Genomic DNA, 18,472 nt, shown 5'->3' with positions numbered 1-18,472 from the left:
TAGCCAGGTGGGGGCTGGTCTCTTCTCCCAGGTAACAAGTGACAAGACACAAGGAAATGACTTCAAGATGTGCCAGGGGAGGTTCAGGTTGGACATTAAGAAGCATTTCTTCATAGAAAGGGTTGTTAAACATTGGAATGGGTTATCCAAGGAAGTGGTGGAGTTACTGTCCCTGGAGACGTTCAAGAAACTGGATGTGGCACTCGATACCATGGTCTACTTGATAAGGTGGTGTTTGGCCACAGGTTGGACTCAATCTCAGAGATTATTTCTAACATAAATGATTTTATCATTCCCCTTTATCACTCAGAAGGGTTTTCATAATGCCTAACCCGGATGAGCCTGCACAAACTGAGGGGCGACCATACATTCATGTCTCTTAAATCCTATCTGTTTATGAGGCCAGACTGTTTGGGCTGCAGTAAAGTTAGGGAGACAGGATGCCCTGCAGAGAAGCCATTCTGGTTTCTGTTCCAGCAGGCAACATTAAATCCTGAATGAGCCTTTTGCCCTTCCCCTCATAGAAATGAAATGCAGTTTTGCCACCACTGCAGCCGTGGATCAACACAGACTATCTGTGGTGGTAACACATGACTATCACCAGGCCTTGCTTCAGAAAGGGAGCCAACTACAGCCTGTACTGCAAGGGAAGAGGAACTAAAGACTCTGTACCCAAAAAGCCAAGGACAAGATAAATAATCACCAAGCTCCTCACAGCACAGTGGAGCACCAAGCAGAGATAGCCCTCAAAGCAGAATTCAAGTGTTACCTCAATTCTGGATTCAACCTGGCAAAGCCCCGGCTGGCTGGCTCAAAGTTCCTTGGCCTGCACCACCATGGGCTTCCAGACCCAGCTCATGTGCAGTCTGCCTGCTGGCATGACAAAGGACGCATGCTGCCAGCTCACTGCCCATGCCCTGCACAGCACACACAGGCTCCTCCCTGTCTCTGAGAAATGCCTGGCAGACCTCCAGGAGCCACCACTTTCTGACTGCAAAATGCTGGCAGTCTGGCTGTCATTATCAAAGCATTTTATCTCTCATGTTTCACTCTGCTCTTCTCTGAGAAAGAGAGGATGATTATCCCTTCCCCTTGGGGTTTATAAGGAACCAGGTGAATTGACACATCTGAGGTGCTGCAAGCCCTTCAAGAGGTGGCCAAAGGAGTATTTTGCAAGTGACTCCTGGCTCTAATTCAGAAGTAGTTTTCTGCTCCTGCTGTTGGCTGCAGAAGCAATATTCAACCATGCTTTCACAAGCTTGTGAAAGAGGGTTTGGAATTCTTGGTGCCCTCCACTACCCATGGGTGCCACCTCCTTTGCACAGGGCTGGTGCAGCACTGTTGAGCAGCAATGTGAAGCAGGCTGGTACCTAGGGCTGAACCATTGCAGCCCAGTGCTCTTCCAAAATGCACCTGGTGTTTTTGTAATACATGAAGAATGTTTTCTTCTATTTGTTCTGGTCCATCAAAAGGATATTAAAAGAATGTCATTAAAAATACCCAATTTGGCCAAAGCAAAAGGGAAAATAGGGGGGCTGAGAGGGACTGTGTGGTTTGAGGGTGGGGGCACTGGACTGAGGAGTACCATTCCTAAACCACAACACCCTCTCAAAAGCTTCCCAGAGATTTCCTTTCCAGTTGATCATTTTCCGACTTGTTTAGTCCCTGTTGCAGAATTTTGCCAGAGCATCTTAAAGAGAAGAGCAGCTTGAAAGGTTTTGCTTAACATAGTTATTCTTTCTCAGAGACTGATAGCATATACAGCATTTTCAAGAAGCTAATCTATGTCAAACCTTCATGTCACCCTTGTGCCCCTGCCTGGTGTGAGCTTTTTCCATACAATTTATGGAAGGCTCCCTGCTATTCAGCCATACCACTGGCAGGGACTGGTTCCGGTCACATATGCAAATGAAACAAACAAACAAAAAATGATGCACAAAACTTCACTTGGGACAGGTCTGAAGAGAGAATCTCGGTCAGTTATTTATTTCTTAGCACTGATGAGTGCCAAGACTTAATTTCCCTATGGGGTGAAGATTGAAAGCAGAACTTCTGACACCAATGGGATTAGACATAAATAAATTCACTCTAACCAAATCAGCCTGGGACGTCCTATATCCCAAAATGATTTTGCATCTTTCTTTCTCAGTATATCATCTTCAAGAGGCAGATATTTGGCATACAGGTGATACATTAATCAAAAGCTTCTGTGACGGTACAGGCATAACCAATATTGTAGGAAAGCCTTTCACACTGGAAAACCCTACACGTCCCAGCACAGTGCAAAAGACAGCAAAAGATTTACTGGAGTTTCAAAACTAAAATAAGTATCATTACTTCCCAGAGTAGGTCAGCAGCCAGCCTTCAGCAGAAGGGTCACAGCAAAAGCTAAAGCAGGCTGCAGCTGGTCACTGACACACACAAGGCTGCTTTCCAGTTCCACTGGGAATCTCTGGGGATGCCACCTGACACCATCCAGCACATGGAGGCCTCTTTTACCAGGCTGTAGAGATGTGCACGCACTGGAGTAGGAGAAGGCTGCTGGGTCAGCTCATCACTTCTGTGCACAGTATCCCCACAAGTGCACAGGAACACCTCAAAGATGCATAGCCCTTTGATACAGTACAGCCCACCATGCACCAGGGGTTGGCATTTTTTCAAGAGGGGACCCCATTTGTGACCATAGACTCTCCAGAAATCTGCTTGACATACTGGGGTAAAACAGAACTTCAGGAGGAACACTGAGGGTTCTATGCTCCCAAGAGAACTTGCCCTTATCCAGTAGAAACCCATTTTTTCACCGGGCTTTGGTAAAAAAAAAAAAAAAAAAAAAAAAAAAAAAAAAAAAAAAAAAAAAATTAAAAACCAAACTATTTTCCATTTAATGAATTATGATAGTTTTTCTCCCTTTCCTTTCCCTGACTTCACCACATGTTAAGGCGAGCAGAGAGTCCCAATGCAATCCCAACATCTCCTTCCCATCTGGCTGCAGTACACCCTGAATGGCTACATGGGCAAATGGACTAAGAGACTAAGAGCCACTGTAGGTCTAGGAAAAATGTTCAACCTGCAGAAAAGGAGACTGAGCACTCAAATGCACTAAGAGATGCACCATCTATATGACAGCAAGGGACTTAAAGTGCATCAGGAAGCACTGAGGCTGGACATTTAGAAGAAACTTCCTTTAAGGTACCTTAAACCAGGTCATTTTCCAGTCACTAAACATAGATAAGGAAAGGAGAAAGAAAATTAAGCCAAGAAAAATAATGGAAAGAAAAAAGACAACCACCTCCTCAACAACAACAAATCAATCAACTTTTAAAGGTTCAAAAGCTAATTATCACAACTTCATCTAGGGCTAGGACACTGTGTACCTTCCTGCTTTACTTCACTGATGCCAGGAGACTTTTAGTCCAGAGGATGTACCAAAAGCAATGCCTCCGTTTCTTTTAGTGGAAACCTGCCAGGAAAGAAAACAGAAAAATCCACGCATGTATCTATAATAGGTTGTGGTGGGCATGAAACAAGAATAGCAAGTCAGGGAACCTTCACATTTTGCAGGAATGGAGCTTCCATTCCCTCTACAAGTTAAACATGCTATCCCAAAAAGATTTTCTCATGGGAAAAAGTAAGCAATCAAGAATGGAAACTAACTGGTTAGAACTGATTATATTGCTAACTCTGAGATGCCTTCAGACATCTGTTTGAGGCAACCTTGGGGAACTTGACAAAATAAAGTATTTGAGTATAAATTCAAAGCACACCATTTTGAAACCAAGGCTGATTTCTTAGACATTCAACAATAAATACATACTTATGCATATATACACATGGACACATACACTACAAACAGCTGGCTACTTTATGGAAAGAAAACACCCATATTGCATTACCCAATTAAAAAAGTGAAATAGGACAGAAGTAATCAGATTGCTTTTCAAAACCACATTTGTGTTGTATGATCTTTTTGTGGCGAATTTCAAGATTTTGCAATTTTTGGGAGTACATGCAGACTAAACATTGACTCTCCACAAATAAAACTTAAATAAAACCAAAACCATTAATTGAAGTCCATTTTAAATAATAGACAATCAAATTTTATTTTTTTAAAGGATGAGGTCAGTGTAACTGTGGTTGCTTTCAGACTCACCTGCAGGCATGCATCCACTAAATTTACAAATTTAAAATGGTCTTCAAATCCAGCTCCAAATCCACTTTGAGAGCTCCACCTAGATGACCAGATAAAATACACTGACCTCTCCTTTAATTAACAGAAGATATGTTAAATTGCATCTCTGGAAGGCCCTTTCAGAACAGGCATACAAGAGACACATGCCCTATCCAAACCTACTCCATTTAAAAAGGGCAAACACTCCCAGAGGAATGAGGAGGGCAGGAACTAGCGGTGATACTGACTAATAGTTTTAAATATAGTTTATTTTCTTCAAATGTAGTTGGCATCAAACATCTTTCTGTACATAGAAAGTTCAGTGGGGTAGGAACAGCTATTTTAGGGTTGAAAGAAGGTCAGCAGAACACAAGACAAGTATTGGGGTTCCAAGGCTCTTGTAAGGGTGCTAAACCTGACAGGGCTTTTTAGGAAAATGCATTTTTACTACAGAGATGCTGTCAGAGGACTTCATAATGATTAAATGTATTAAGTGAAGGATTCACTTTTTGATCAGCAATGTGACTTTTCTACTGCTTGGAGCTGTGCTATCAGGAATCTTTTTCATAATACACAACAGAAAAAAGACAGGGATTTTTAGTTCTAGGGGATTTTTAGTTTATAGTTTTTGGAGGTTCTTCATGGGGAGGAGTTTTTTGGGTTTGTTTGTTTGTTTCAAATTAAATTAAATATTTTAACATATCTGTGCAAATAAGGTGACAATTTTCATTTGAAAAGCAGACAAAAAAAAAAACCCTTTAAATGTAGTGATTTTTGTTGTCAAGCAAGGTAAATAAAGCTTCAGACACCCTCTAAATTCTATAGGTGCAGGAGCTCATCTCTTCTGCTCCCTATGTAAGGAGACTACCCAGCCACGCCATCCATATCTCCAGTTTCTCTACAGCTGGTAAGTGCAATACTTACTGTGAAGATGGTGAGGCACTGGCACAGGATGCCCAGAGAAGCTGTGGATGTCCCATTCCTGGAAGTGTTGAATGCCAGGTTGGATGCAGCTCTGAGTAATTCTGGTCTAGTGGAAGATGTCCCTGCCCATGGAAGGGGGTGGCAACTAGGTCATATTTTAAGTCCCTTCCAACCCAAATCATTCTGTGTTCCATACAGAATAATAAAAGGGGAAAGCACACTATTTTTTTTTTCCTTTAATTTTAGCAGCTTTCCATTGTCTGCTGCACTGCCTGACTTCCCTCAGCTCCAGCTGCATGTTCAGCCTAAAGAAATCAGATAGATTTTGCTCTTGGTAATCTTAAAATATGCATGTCACTTACCCCTTCCTGGCTGCACAGCACTGAGGCCAGCACTGCTGTCACCTCTTTCCAAGAGACATTCCACCAGGCCAACCTGAGCCTAGGTGATAAAGTGAGCCAGGTTATCAGCAGTGCCACAGAACTCCCAGCAAGCTGTTTAAATTTTATCTGCTCTCAGCATCCTCCCAGGGGCTGATGAGGCCCAGTAGCTTCCTGCTCCCAGAATGGGTCCTCTGAGGGCACACAGCCAACATTGCCACTCTGCTTAAAGAAGAAGAGTCTTGCTCTGATGAAGATCCTAGCTGATCACTTGGGCAGGTATTTGGGTAGCACAGCACAGTACAGTTTCTCCAACTAGAGAGCAGTAACACACAGGGCTGTCTGCAAGCAAGGTGCAGCACAGACCTGCTCCATCAGACCCAGTGCCCAAGAGCTGTTCTTATTTGAATTGGCTTTTGAAGGACTCCATTGTGTGCCTTTGTGTGTCAAGTAAACCCAACCTTTTCTTAAAATCACTTCCAGGACTGAGAAGATACTTTTAGAATTCCATGAAAACTATGAGCTATTTTTTCAGACTTTTTACAATCACATTTAGAGTGATGGATCTATTTGTCTTGCTGGTTCCCGTCAAGGATTAATTACACGGTAACCTGCACCCCTAAAATCAGGATGCTTGTGACTCACATTTCTGAGCACATGAACATGAACTGGAAAAGGTTTAGTTCTGCTAAAAGTCACACAGCCCAGGATGTGGAAAACTATCACTGGACAGCTTTAAGTCTATTAAACAGAAATAAAGGACAACTGAGGGAAATTAAACTTTATGTCACCTGTTCCTTGAGGTAACTGCAAGGACAGTATTCTGCTTTACCTTAAATAAACCCAAGAAACGTAAGATTAATACAGACCACCAAACTGCACAACTGCAAACACAGCGGAACATAATTTTTCAGTGATTGAAGACTTTATGTTTGAAAGGATCTAGGACACTGTTGGTATTCTTTATCTCTCTCATGATCCTCTTGCAGTCCAACTATCACTGCAGCTTTGGATCTTTTACCAAAAATCCAGTTTTCAAAGCATGCAGGAATCTGGCCCTGTGGTCCTTGCTATATGAAGAGATGAAGCAGGTATTTTCCAACTCTGAACTTCATGTCTATTGCTTTTTCTCCACAGCCAGAGGACACTGCACTCTTACCCCTTTTGGTTTTTTTTTTAGTCCTACACATTTATGTGTGAAATCTTGAAAAAATAAAGAGATTTAGCTGCCACTTTTAACTCAAGCCAAAGTGATGTAGGTAGGTCTGCTGAAAATAACAGTCCATGACTCAGTAAAAGTAATTGTGGCTGCTGTGACTGAGGAACTGTCATCCTACATAACCTCTCAAAGACAAACCTCAATTAACAGTGAATGAAGCTAGTTTTTGGAACTCAACAGTAAAGAGGCTATGAGAGCACATCAGTGAAGCACAATAATTGTTTCACCCTGCTTATTATCTCATGCCTAAAGAAAGTGAGAACAGTCAGCTGTTAAACAAGCAGTGATAAGCTGTCAGAACTATTTTGTGCACTAGAGAAGATAACATTCTCTACAATACTGCTCCTGGAGGAAAGGGAAAGTTCAGCCAGCCTAGGTGTCTCACGCATAACAATCCAAGGGCAAAGGGGAGGTTCTTTAGCTTTACAGTGTCAGAAAAGTGAGAGCTTCCCATCCAAACCTCAATGTGATGTACAACAGGCTGCTCCATGTCCTTGTTCTGCACAGGTAGAATGCTAGAATTACTTGTGGTTTGATTTTATCAGTGTCTGTAAATATCCAAAAGTGGGTAGCAAGAGGATGGACCAGGCTCTTCTTGGTGGTGCCAAGCAATGGGACAAGGGGCAATGGGCAGAAATTGATGAACAGAAGTTCCACCTGAATACAAAGAACTTCTTTACTGTGCAGGGGACCATGCACTGGAAGAGGCTGACCAGAGTGTGGAGTCTCCCTCACTGGGGGTATTCCAGAACCATCTGGACACAATCCTGTGCCTTGTGCTCTGGGATGATCGTGCTTGAACAGGGAGGTTGGACCAGATGACCCACTGAAGCCCCTTCCAGCCTGACCAATTCTGTGATTTCCTGAAGTTGACGTGATAAGCTGTGACTCACTGGGGAGAGTGGCATTCGTCAGGCCAGGTTATTGCTGAACACTGGGAATTAATGCTATTCCACAACCAGGGCTCATTCTCAGTCCATCAGCACAGAAACACCTGGAGAACTTGGAACCACATACCTTGCCTTCATTGACAGTCCCATCTCGTGCAGCTCCAGCCCTAATGCACACTCTCTACACACCTAAGCCTTAGCCATCTCCCTTCCCCTTCCAACCATTCCCGTTCCCTGGTCATGATGAGTAAGCAGATTTGTTACAGAAATGGCCCAGTGTGTGAAACCCTTACTGAGTTTACCAATGTCTTCAGATAAAATACAAGGAATTACTAGTAACAGTGACATTCTAAGTTGAGATTGTTAACATAACACAAGGTAGATTGTGTAAAAATACAAACATTTGAGATGTGAATGCTGCCTCTCTTCCAGCTGAAGACTGATACACACGTGGGCTTTATGCCTGCATCACTTTTAGAATCTTCTGTCCAGAAGAAACAAAGACTTTGCATAGTCCTCAGCCCTGCAGCTACTCAGCACAGGGAATTTCTTATGGATCCTGAATGAGAAAAAGGCAATTTCAGGTTCTAGGACAGAGCAGAAACAAACACCCTGTGGGAGCCCTTTTTGAAACTTCTGCCATTTGTGGAGGCACGATGTGTGAATCTCTTGTCTTCTTAAAGCACAGCAGAGGGATACCTTTGGAAGGCTATTTTTCTCCTTAGGATGCAGACACAGAATCTTTCTCAGTTTTTTTGTGGGGAGAGTAGACTTGTCTGAAAAGGTACCCACCACAAATCTTAAGCAACCCAGAAATTTCTCATTTTAACAACTGTCATTCTCATATGTAGTCTTTTGCAAGAACTATTGGTACAATAAATGCTGTAAAAAAAAAGTTTTGGTATTATACTCTGAGACATGACATGGATTGACTTCACTAAACTCTCATTTTTAAACCCATTTCCTCCTATTTTCATACATGTCTGGAAAAAAAAAGTCTGTAAATGTCTTTTTCATTATCTAGATCATAAGGGTTGCAAAACTGAGTCTGACCACTTATATCTGATGGTTCTGTTCTCTTACACTCTCTTAACCTCTGGTTAACTGGATATTTCTGAAGTCAGGTAGGATTAAAAGAGACAATCATCAGTATTAACTATATATGCGATCTTGGTAACAGCAGTCAAAATTAAATGCTGAAACAGAAAATAAAAAAACTCACAAAAAATGCTACACCTTAAGAAAGTTTGATTCATTAGAAGTTTATACTTTTGTTTTCTTCCTCTAGAGTTAAAAAAAATTAACAATTGTTTAAAAACAATTAAAAACAGTGGGTTATGATTGACACATTTTCAGTCAATTTTCTAAATTGCTTAAACAAAATCAAACACAATTCTTACATTCACAGCAAATCAACATTTATATGAAAATATGCAATATTCTAATTCATGCTCTCAACTTCACAAAATGGCCACATAATTGATTTAAGTGTCATCTGTGAGCCATGTTGCACTCAGATGCACTCCTGTTCTAGGATTCCAGCCATATTCTGCTAAGAGGCTTTACAGGAGTAAAGCAGGGGTTTAGATCCATGGCTTCCCCCAAACAGGAATACAGATGGCAGTTTCTCCTTGCAAAGACAGCCCCATCTCCAAATCAGCCCAATCAACAGCAGCCTAATGAGAGGCAATGAGATCTACACCATACAATCTGTGTTATGTAAATGCTGATGTGCTGCTAGAACAGCAGTGGAAAAAATACATTTGGCCAGAAGCAACAAAATCAGCTCTTTTTCCTTCCGCTTCTTTGACTTAATGAAGAGACACACTCTTAACTAATTGCTTTGGCAGGCCAGCAGGCTGCCTGTGCTTAATGATACCGTTAGGAATTCCACAAGCTTTCAGCTTTAAACATTAAGAACTTTTAAGAGTGAACCTCAAAATTCATTTTCTTTTCAAAAGATGCTTTTTCTCTCACTTCTTCCCACTAGTTGCTGCATCAGGCATAACAATACACAAATATACAACATGCACTTCAAACTCGGCACTCGTCTGTCCCAGGAAATCCCAATACTTACAGAGCAGTCTGCTGACAAAATGCCATTCAGAGCAACTCAGAGCTCACAAATAGTAGAAAAGCACTTCCCCTACATGATTGCTTCAGGCTTGCCCCATACATCTACCTGCATTTTCTCAAAGCTCAACGGCTCTTCATTTTACAGGTCTGACTTGTGAACATGCATCAAAATTCCCTTTTCATACTTACAGCAGAAAATGAATAATCTAAACATCAGACTGGATCATATTTGTCCTTTGCACTTAATTTGATTCTTCTTTTAGGCTAGAACAACTCTTCAAGTTTAGTAATTCATAAAAGAAACAAGCAGACAAACATTTGAAAGATGGCAGGCTTTTGTCCTGGAGGCCACTTCAAAAAATAAATCATGTAACATTTAAAGAAAAGGTAACACTGTTATAATTCACTAGTTTTCTCCCTTATTTGTTTTATGCAGTAGAAAATATAATTATCAGCTTCCTACAAACAGGTGACATTTTGGTTAAATTGGAGCAGGACTGGGGGACAACCAGAGATTTAAATGCAGAACCAGTAAGGATGTTAATATGCTCAAACTGCAGCTTCCCAAACATCTCCTTAGCAGCCTAGCTTTCTACACAAAGAGATCCACTGAGCCAGTGCATGAGCCCTACAATATTGGCCTGGACAGAAGCTTGAACAGGGCAGGCTCAACATCAGACCATTCCCTACAGCTTTTCTTCCCCTCCAATGTGCAAGAGGTCTCTGACACAGTGAACAGCCAGCTCTTTCCATCAAACTTCTACTATGTTAGCAAATGCATCACTACTCTACAGCCCCAGTGTTATGGTATTGTCCACAGGATAAAAAACTGACAGCTCAAACTGTCAAGGGGAGGTCACAAACAAGCCCACAGCCTTACACATCACTACCTGGCAGCCCCACCTCTAGACCTGACTATCATTTAGTCAGCTCAGAATTCTCCTTCTGATATTGATCCAAACTCCAGAGAGTGTAGAAATCTTCAGGAAACAACTTCAAAGAAAGAAACACTGCTAAAAACTACCTCTGGACAGGGCAAGACGATTAGGACCAAACGAGGGTAGAATCAAACAAAGATTAGGACCAGAGGAGGGAAGCAGAGCCCTGCCGTCTGCACTCCATAATCACTTGTAAAGGCAGCTCTGTGACAAACAGACTTTGTGCTTGGCATGACTATCTTTGTGGTTCTTTATAGGCACTAAATGTATCTAACACATGATGCAAACCCTGGTACATAAATTTGGATTCCAATATTGCGGTTTACATGAAATTTTAGGCGGTGTGATGCTTGCAGTAGTGCTGTGAAGTCTGTCATGGATCAGTTTCTTCTACCACAGCTTCCAGGAAAATAAAGATGTGGTTACTACAGGTATGCCAGTAGATGACATGATCAGAAATGACTGGCACTTCACAGCCTCAAAGAACCTCCTGCACCTTAAAAAGCACAAAAAATATTGCAAGGAAGAAGAAAAAGTTATGCTGGTGACTTTGTACACGGAATCTGCGCATTAAAGTGAAAAAGCATCTTCTGATCAAAGTCTCCTTCATTCCCAGATGATCTTGTACACAGGGTCTCCAATTTGAATGGTTCCAGTTTTGTCAACAGCAAAGTATTTCCCAAAGAGAGGGCTGGTTTTGTAAATGTGTTTCTCAGATGGGTCACACAAGCGGTAGCTGCAGAGAGAAAGCCCTTCTTTAGAACAAGTGGCAGCAAAACCTACACAGCAAAATATCAGTGATGAAAGAGAGGACATGCAAATAATGATGCCTTGTTTTGGTCATCATACTAGGCTAAAAACTAAATAAATACTGTAGCTAAGAGAAGCAAGCAGTTTAAATGGAGGGAAAAAGGCTGATTGTGTTCACTGATTCATGTTTAATATATACAAAAATCATTATAAAAAGGAAAGTCAAAGAAGCAAAGTTAGACCTTTAGATACCTTAAACACCTGCTACCCCAAGCTCTCACTGTAGCAGACATGAAAGACAGGGAATGTGAAATTTGCAAGAAAGAAGAGAACTTCCTGAATTTTCTTACCACACAGAATTGCAAGTAGACTGGAAGTCAATATACACAAACATTCACACTGCATTATTATTATGCCCCACACACACTTCAAACCACTTTTAAAACACTAGTCTAACATCTGTTGGGGTCTAGCCTAAATCCTCTCCCAGAGTCTAAGAAACAGTGGTATTTTTATAACCTTTTCAATGTTTCCAAGGGCTCCTTCCTGTCGATGACCCCAGTGTCTGGATTAACAGTTGTTAAAATACACCTGCAATGACAGAGAGTGCCAAATCAGTCAGGGCTTCTTATCATAAACCTCTTTGTTCTTATGGAAAATAAAGGTCTCCAGTGTTTACCTGCCACAACACACGGTCCCTTTCATCTCCACATCACCAATGAGAATATCCTCCCAGCTGTCCTGAGGGAAGTAAACATAAGGCACATATAAGTAAATATTAGGCACATGCAATTACTTTTCCAGAAGTGGCACAGTCATTCACAAAAAGGTGCACCATTCCAGAGGAGCACCTTTACCAGCACCTTCAAAATATGCATAGCTACACTACAGTACTATAATGAAAACCCTGCTGTCACTGCATTTATCTAATTCAGGACGCACTAATAATTCCATCCAAAAAGAGAGACACACAAGTAATGAATCCTGTTCTACAATATACACTTGCCTAAGCACTGAACCGAAAGCAATTTATTCTTACTGTACAGGTGATGATCTGATCTGTGGCCTCTGGTAAATAAATCTACAGTTTTGCAGAAAGAAAATTTTTAGGGGAAGTTTTTGCCTCTCATCTATACAGGCTTTCTATTGCAAACCCTCCTGGGAGATAAGAATCTATTCCTGCTCTAGTAACTTCTTCAGTTTGAGAAATAATCATTCATAGACCTGTGTCCTCCACCAATGTTTCACGTGCACTGATGTGAGCTAAAGCTTTATCTCTCTGGAATTGAGTTGTACAAATCACAGAATAGCACCTTTCCTCACCCTTTTTGGCACTATCACACAAGGTGACTGAGTTACAAAGAAACACAACCAAGCCTTCAAAAAGACATTTAAGATGGTTACTTTACCTCCTCAAAAGCACTGCAGTCTGTTACGAAAATATTTGGCCTGAAGTTCTGTATCTTAGCTTTCTTTTCCAGCCTGGTATTCAAATCGTCCATTGAAGCTTCAGAGATCATTAGAACTGGGCTGCAGTCAGGATAGGCAACCTACAGAAACAAACATCACAGATCCTGGGCTTGCTGAAAGAGCATGGAGGAAAGCCACTGCATGGCAAAAGACAAGCATTGGAACCAGTGGCCTTTTAGGCTGCTCCATTCAAGTTTTGATTTTCCTGAAAGCAGGTTAACAAGGCAAACAACATGCTCTTCCCTATTTCAGTCACCGCCGCAATTTTTGTGTGATCAAATTGCCTTATCACAACACCAGAGGGAGTTCCGCATCCAGAACAGCCCATGCAGCTGACAATTACAATGGTCAATTACAGCTGCCCATTCATCAGTTTGGGAGGGGCAGTGGGAGGGCCATTTTAGCAAACAAGGCCAATGAACAGTATTTAAAATCCTCTAAACCTCCAAGAAGTGGAGTTCCACTGAGGTGGGGGAAGAAAATAATAATAAAAAATCTCACATTTTGGTAAAAATTTTAGTGTATAACTCTCCTGCCTTTCTCTTGTATTATTCTTACCCCATTCTTGTACCTTTCAACCACAAGATGATGAGCATTGAAATAACAATCAAAAAATTCTGCCTCTTCTTTCTTGCTACAATTCCAGAACATCACCCCTCCTAATCTGATGTCCCTCTGTCTGAAATACTGTGTTTGTATTGGTTTCAGTGCCTTTACATAACAAATGCATATCCATAAAAGTCTGTAATTGAATATCGTTTCTTCTCTTTGCGCAACAAGCAAGACACTGATGACCTATAGATAATAACATCACAAAAGCAAGGTATTCACAATTTTCATTTGTTTAAAAGCCTTACATTTGATACAATTCAAAGCATCTTCACCTGAGAGAGTTGTTCAGGAAAAAACAAGGGCAGCAGTGGCTAAAATTATATAAGGATGTCTGAGCACAGCATCTCCTTTCATACCTTTCTATTACATTTCTCTAATATCATACCTTCAAGCCTCTTCCACAGAAAGAGATAAAACCCTTGAAACTTCCTTTGAATCTTAATTCCTAGGCCCACAACTATAACCTGCCTGTTTAAACATCATTCCTTTAAAGAAAATACAAAGTAACACAACTTGTATCATTATACTCCCAGACCGAACAAGGGATAGGGAGTGTAATCTTGTATGCAACACAGATTACACCATCAAAACATCATTGAAGATGTAACTTTTTTTCTAGTCACTGAGATACAAAAGGGTATTGTATTCTGCAATGTAATAGTTCCTCTTCAAGTATCAGTTTCAGACTCTTTAGCTATGAACAGTCAACAGCTGAAAACCAATCTGAAGTAAAAATTAAGCAAGTTACTTCTTTACAGAAAAGAATACTCACTTGGTTTTAGTACACAACACCACACCTTGCTAAACTGGGCTCAATCACCACCAAAGATGGAAGGGGCAGGTTCTGGTGGGGGGGAATGGTTCCAAGGACACACTTCTGAGAAAAAGAGCATTCATTTACCTCATCGGTGTTTCGGAAAAGGGCGATCGAGTCCTTTGACTTCCTTGGCACCATGGAGGGCTCAAAGTGCACCAGCCGACAGGGCTCCGAGTTCAGGAAGGTGGTGATCCACTGAGCCACTTCATCACCACAGTCCCTGCCCTGGATATCCTGCCCAAACACCCTGCAGAGTCACAACACGTCAACAAGTTAGCTGGAAACATTCAAGGAAATTTCTTATTAGAAGGCAAAACCCATGTTTTAATAGTTTTAATAGCAAAATACAGAAAACAAATCATTCCCAAAGGGCAATCTCCTTGTAGCCACAGTGTTTTGAAAGCTAAGGAACATGGACATGACCAGACAATACCAGCTGGTGAAAGAATGAGCTCTGAAATAGTGTTATGTGCCCAGAGCTAACAGCCTCATCAGTGACAGTAACAAACCTACCTGCTCGCCCTACTTTGAGGGAAAACAGGGGCCTGCTCTTGCATTTGCACATGACTGCTACACCAAATGATTTCTATTGAGAAATCAACTGAAAGGTAATTAATTTTAGAAAATGAATGATAGTTTGAAATAATGTGATGTTACCACAACTGATATGTATAAATGTTATTAATTAAAAGCGTCCCTAACGGTTAAGGAAACTTTCCTTCGGATTTTAGTGCTGTCAAACTTTAGCCAGAGATGAGTGAGACACTTTAGCTCAGATTTCACATACAAAACAGCTCAGTGTCTTAAGAGAGGTTAAAGATTTGTACAGGAAACAAAGTCCATGGGGCACAAAAAGCCACTGCCAGCAGAATACAAACAAGTTCATTCAAGGAGCATTTTCCTGGCAAGAAAAGCTAAACCTTGACTCAATCTTTCAATAAACTTTAACTCCAGTCATGAGTAGTTTTGTTACATTTTTCAAAGTAGCCATTTTGACCCAGATGCTCTGCAATTTCCTATCTGCAATCAAATCCTGGGCAGCTTGAAGCATCCAGATGCCCATGCAGTTCATCTAGAGTGAGCCCAGCTCCTAGGAGCCCTTCTTTACTCATCTGGGGGACTGATCATTAGGGTGCTGGCATCAATATCCCTGCTCTATTTGCTAGGATTCCTGTGTCTACCCTGTGACACAGGCTGGAATTAATTGTCATTGCTCCAGACAGCATTCAACTGCCTTTCTCCTCCCTCCATCCCACACTTCCTGCATGCCTTCTGAAGGCAGGATAAGAGAGGAGAGGCTCTTACTGCTTCCAGCACTACTGCTTTTCACTCAGGAAGTGGATCTATCCTAAGCACTCAGTGCCGCAGGGATCCATGGGAATACATGACACAATTTAAGTATTGCAACACACACTGACAAAGGGCACAGTTGAAGAGCACGAGGTTTCCTAGCCAGAGGGAAACACTCTAGCATGTGCACAAGCAAAACACGTGGCTATACAATGGCTTTGGCCCTATATTTGACTCTCCCAAGCACAAGATTTTTAAATACCCATATAAAATTTGCAAGTGGACTTAGCAGTTTTCAAGATCGACACATGCACAGCTGCATGCAACCAGAGGCACTAAAGCACTGCTTTGGCTCCAGTTTATGGGGCATGAGCTCCCACGAGCTCCCATCAGAAAGCAAATTTACTAAGGCAAAGGAAGAAATTAAAAAAAAAAAACCAAACTAGAAGAACAAATCACTGAGCTCTAAAACTAGAAAATCCAAGAAATCCAAGCTAACTTTTCATTAGTGCAATGTATTAGTCTGTTTCAGTATTTGTCTAGTGACACAATAAATTGTAGAAAAATGACATCTCACAAACTGTGTTATCTGCAGTGCACGTGCCATTGGTGTTATGCACAGGTTTGTAAAAGCCTGTTCCATTTCTCCAGGAGAAATGCTACCGTGTGGGACTTGCACCTGCCTTGTATAAACAGAGATGCTGAGCTATGCTCAAGGGTTTCCACAGCAACAGATTTATGTCAGCATAAAGCATGAAAACACAGTTCCTTGCCAGCACTCTTTTAGTTACAACTGCAGCAGCTGGTGCATTAACCATCTCTGTTATCCAGAGAACAAACATTTACAGTACCTTTGTAGGGCCTTATCTTTGTAGGGCTTTACACCACTTACAGTTTCTAAACACTTACATATTAATTGACATTTTAGCAGAGAAAAGGTTTTCCTCTTCTTGCTGGCAGTTTTCCAGCATGGATTTCTATACATAGATACAATAACTAGACCTGCACTCATACAGCAAAACTCAAAACTCTAAGCACGCATCTAAATCACTGTTTTTAACCCATCCACCTGAAAATCCTTTGGGGTAGCACCTACAGGGAATGCTCCAAGTCTTGGGATGCTGGTCTTTCCCCTGTGACCTCAGGGTGAGCCTTGCACTACCAAGTTTTTAACTGAGACACCTCAGTTAAATGGCTAAAGAAGGGGGTCAGGGAATCAAACTCCAACATTTCACCAGCTCTGAACAGCCAGTGTGCATGCAAAAACGCTGATGCACGTGGTAGTTGTGATCAAGAAATACCAAAGTGCATGACCGAGGCTCTGAGATGCGGCTGCTCACCCAAGCAAGAACAAAAACACTAGAAGTAAAAACAAATAAGCAAACATGACATTCCATCAAGACAGGAGATCACAGTTCATTTGGCATGGTCTTTGACACTCTGTCATCTTTTCCTAAGATTTGTTTTCACCAGTGTTTAGCAGATTAAAAGCAGAGCTTTTGTTATGACAACCATTCCTGGCCTTCTGTGTAACACATGGCAAAGGATTTCACAGAATTACAGAACAGTCTTGACTAGAAGCAACCTTAAAGACCACCTAGGAGATGTCTCCTAGCACGAGCTGGGGCACCTTCCACTAGTCCAAGGTGTTCAGAGCCCCATCCAACCCGACCCAGAGCACTTCTAGGGATGGGGCATCCCCATCTCCTCTGGGCAACCTGTGCAAATGCCTCACCACCCACACAGCAAAGAATTTCTTCCTAATAGCTAATCTAAACCTACCAACATCCCTATGCCTTGTCTTGTCAGTACAGGCTCTAGTTTGAAGTCTATCTCCCTAAAGCAGATGGTGAGAAATACCTGCACAGAAAAGACATGGAGGTACTGAACTTTTACACTCAAATTTGTACATAAGAAAATTCGAAGCTTCACACAATCCTGAAAAGAAAAGCACATGAGAAAGCCAGCACTGAGAGAGAGGGAAGGGGGAAAGAAAAAGCTTTCTTCAGTACCTGCAGTTGCGGATGGGGTTTTTCTCGGGGAGCTTTACAGGCACGCTTATCCTCTCCATGTCCCCGGCCTCCAAGACCAGGTGCCCGTCATCACAGTCGGCAGAAATGAGGACGAGGCGCGGCTCCTGGCGGGCTGTCACCATGTGCCCGTCCTCCCTGATCACCAGCCAGAACCTGCGGCGGGACGGGGCCGAGCAGCGTTAATACCGGGCTCGGCAGCGCCCGCACGGCCGGCGCTCCTTCCCGGGCCTTCAGGAGAACAAACATCTGACAACGCGGAGCCACGCGGAGCCCCCAGGCCCGGCCCGCCTTACCTGTCCCGCAGGTCCCCGCAGCGCAGCCCCATCGGCGTCACCTGCGCCCGCCGCACCGACACGCCCCGGCACGACTTCACCGGGTACACGAAGAGCCTGAGCACCGTCCCCACCCGCTGCAGGCGGCGGCGGCGGCGGCGGCCGGCCCAGCGCCAGGCCCCGAGCAGGGCGCCCATGGCCAGCAGCGCCGCCGCCCCCCAGAGCCAGCCCTGCCGCGCCGGGCCCGCCGCGCCCCACGGGCCGCTCATGGCGACTCCGCCGGGGCCCGCTGACAGCGCCGACAGGCCGCGGGCGGGAACCGAGCGGGGCGGGGCGGCCCCCAAACACCGCACCGCCCCTCATGGCGTCTTCACACCGCCCCTCATGCCGTCTTTACACCGCCCCATTCCCTCACACCGCACCGTCCTTCACACCGCACCGCCCCTCACACCGTCTTTACACCGCCCTATTGCCTCACACCGCCCCTCACACCGCCCCGTTCCCTCACACCGCCCCGTTCCCTCACACCGCCCCATTTCTTCGCACCGCCCTCACACCGCCCCGTTCCCTCACACCGCCCTCAGCTCTCCGATCCCGGCGCAGCGGGAGCCGCGGCCTTGGGTGCGAGAATGG

The 18,472-nt window shown here is 43.1% G+C and overlaps 1 protein-coding gene and 1 long non-coding RNA gene across 4 annotated transcripts; both read right to left on the bottom strand.

Moving 5' to 3' along the window:
• Positions 1–2,814: 2,814 nt before the first annotated feature.
• On the bottom strand, positions 2,815–7,345 carry LOC310907882. Of its 3 annotated transcripts, none has more exons than XR_014589737.1 (3): positions 5,455–7,345; positions 5,093–5,214; positions 2,815–3,460 (listed from the first exon to the last, which is right to left on the bottom strand). It is a non-coding gene; the product is annotated as an uncharacterized lncRNA (long non-coding RNA). The 3 variants fall into 3 exon arrangements; XR_014589738.1 differs by lacking the exon at positions 5,455–7,345 and adding an exon at positions 4,151–4,229 and having other exon boundaries at positions 5,093–5,446; XR_014589739.1 differs by lacking the exon at positions 5,455–7,345 and having other exon boundaries at positions 5,093–5,446.
• Positions 7,346–8,830: 1,485 nt separating this feature from the next.
• On the bottom strand, positions 8,831–18,123 carry LOC310908013 (mitochondrial amidoxime reducing component 2-like). The gene is made up of 7 exons (XM_083858622.1): positions 17,861–18,123; positions 17,547–17,720; positions 14,329–14,491; positions 12,755–12,895; positions 12,025–12,086; positions 11,865–11,936; positions 8,831–11,331 (listed from the first exon to the last, which is right to left on the bottom strand). Exons 1-7 carry the CDS (start codon positions 18,106–18,108, stop codon positions 11,202–11,204), a joined length of 990 nt encoding a protein of 329 aa, XP_083714748.1. The 5' UTR covers positions 18,109–18,123; the 3' UTR covers positions 8,831–11,201.
• Positions 18,124–18,472: the final 349 nt, after the last annotated feature.

Source organism: Zosterops lateralis, assembly GCF_965231275.1.
Source record: "Zosterops lateralis genome assembly, chromosome: 3".
Lineage (NCBI taxonomy): Eukaryota > Metazoa > Chordata > Aves > Passeriformes > Zosteropidae > Zosterops > Zosterops lateralis.
This window is presented reverse-complemented; position numbering and strand designations above follow the sequence as displayed.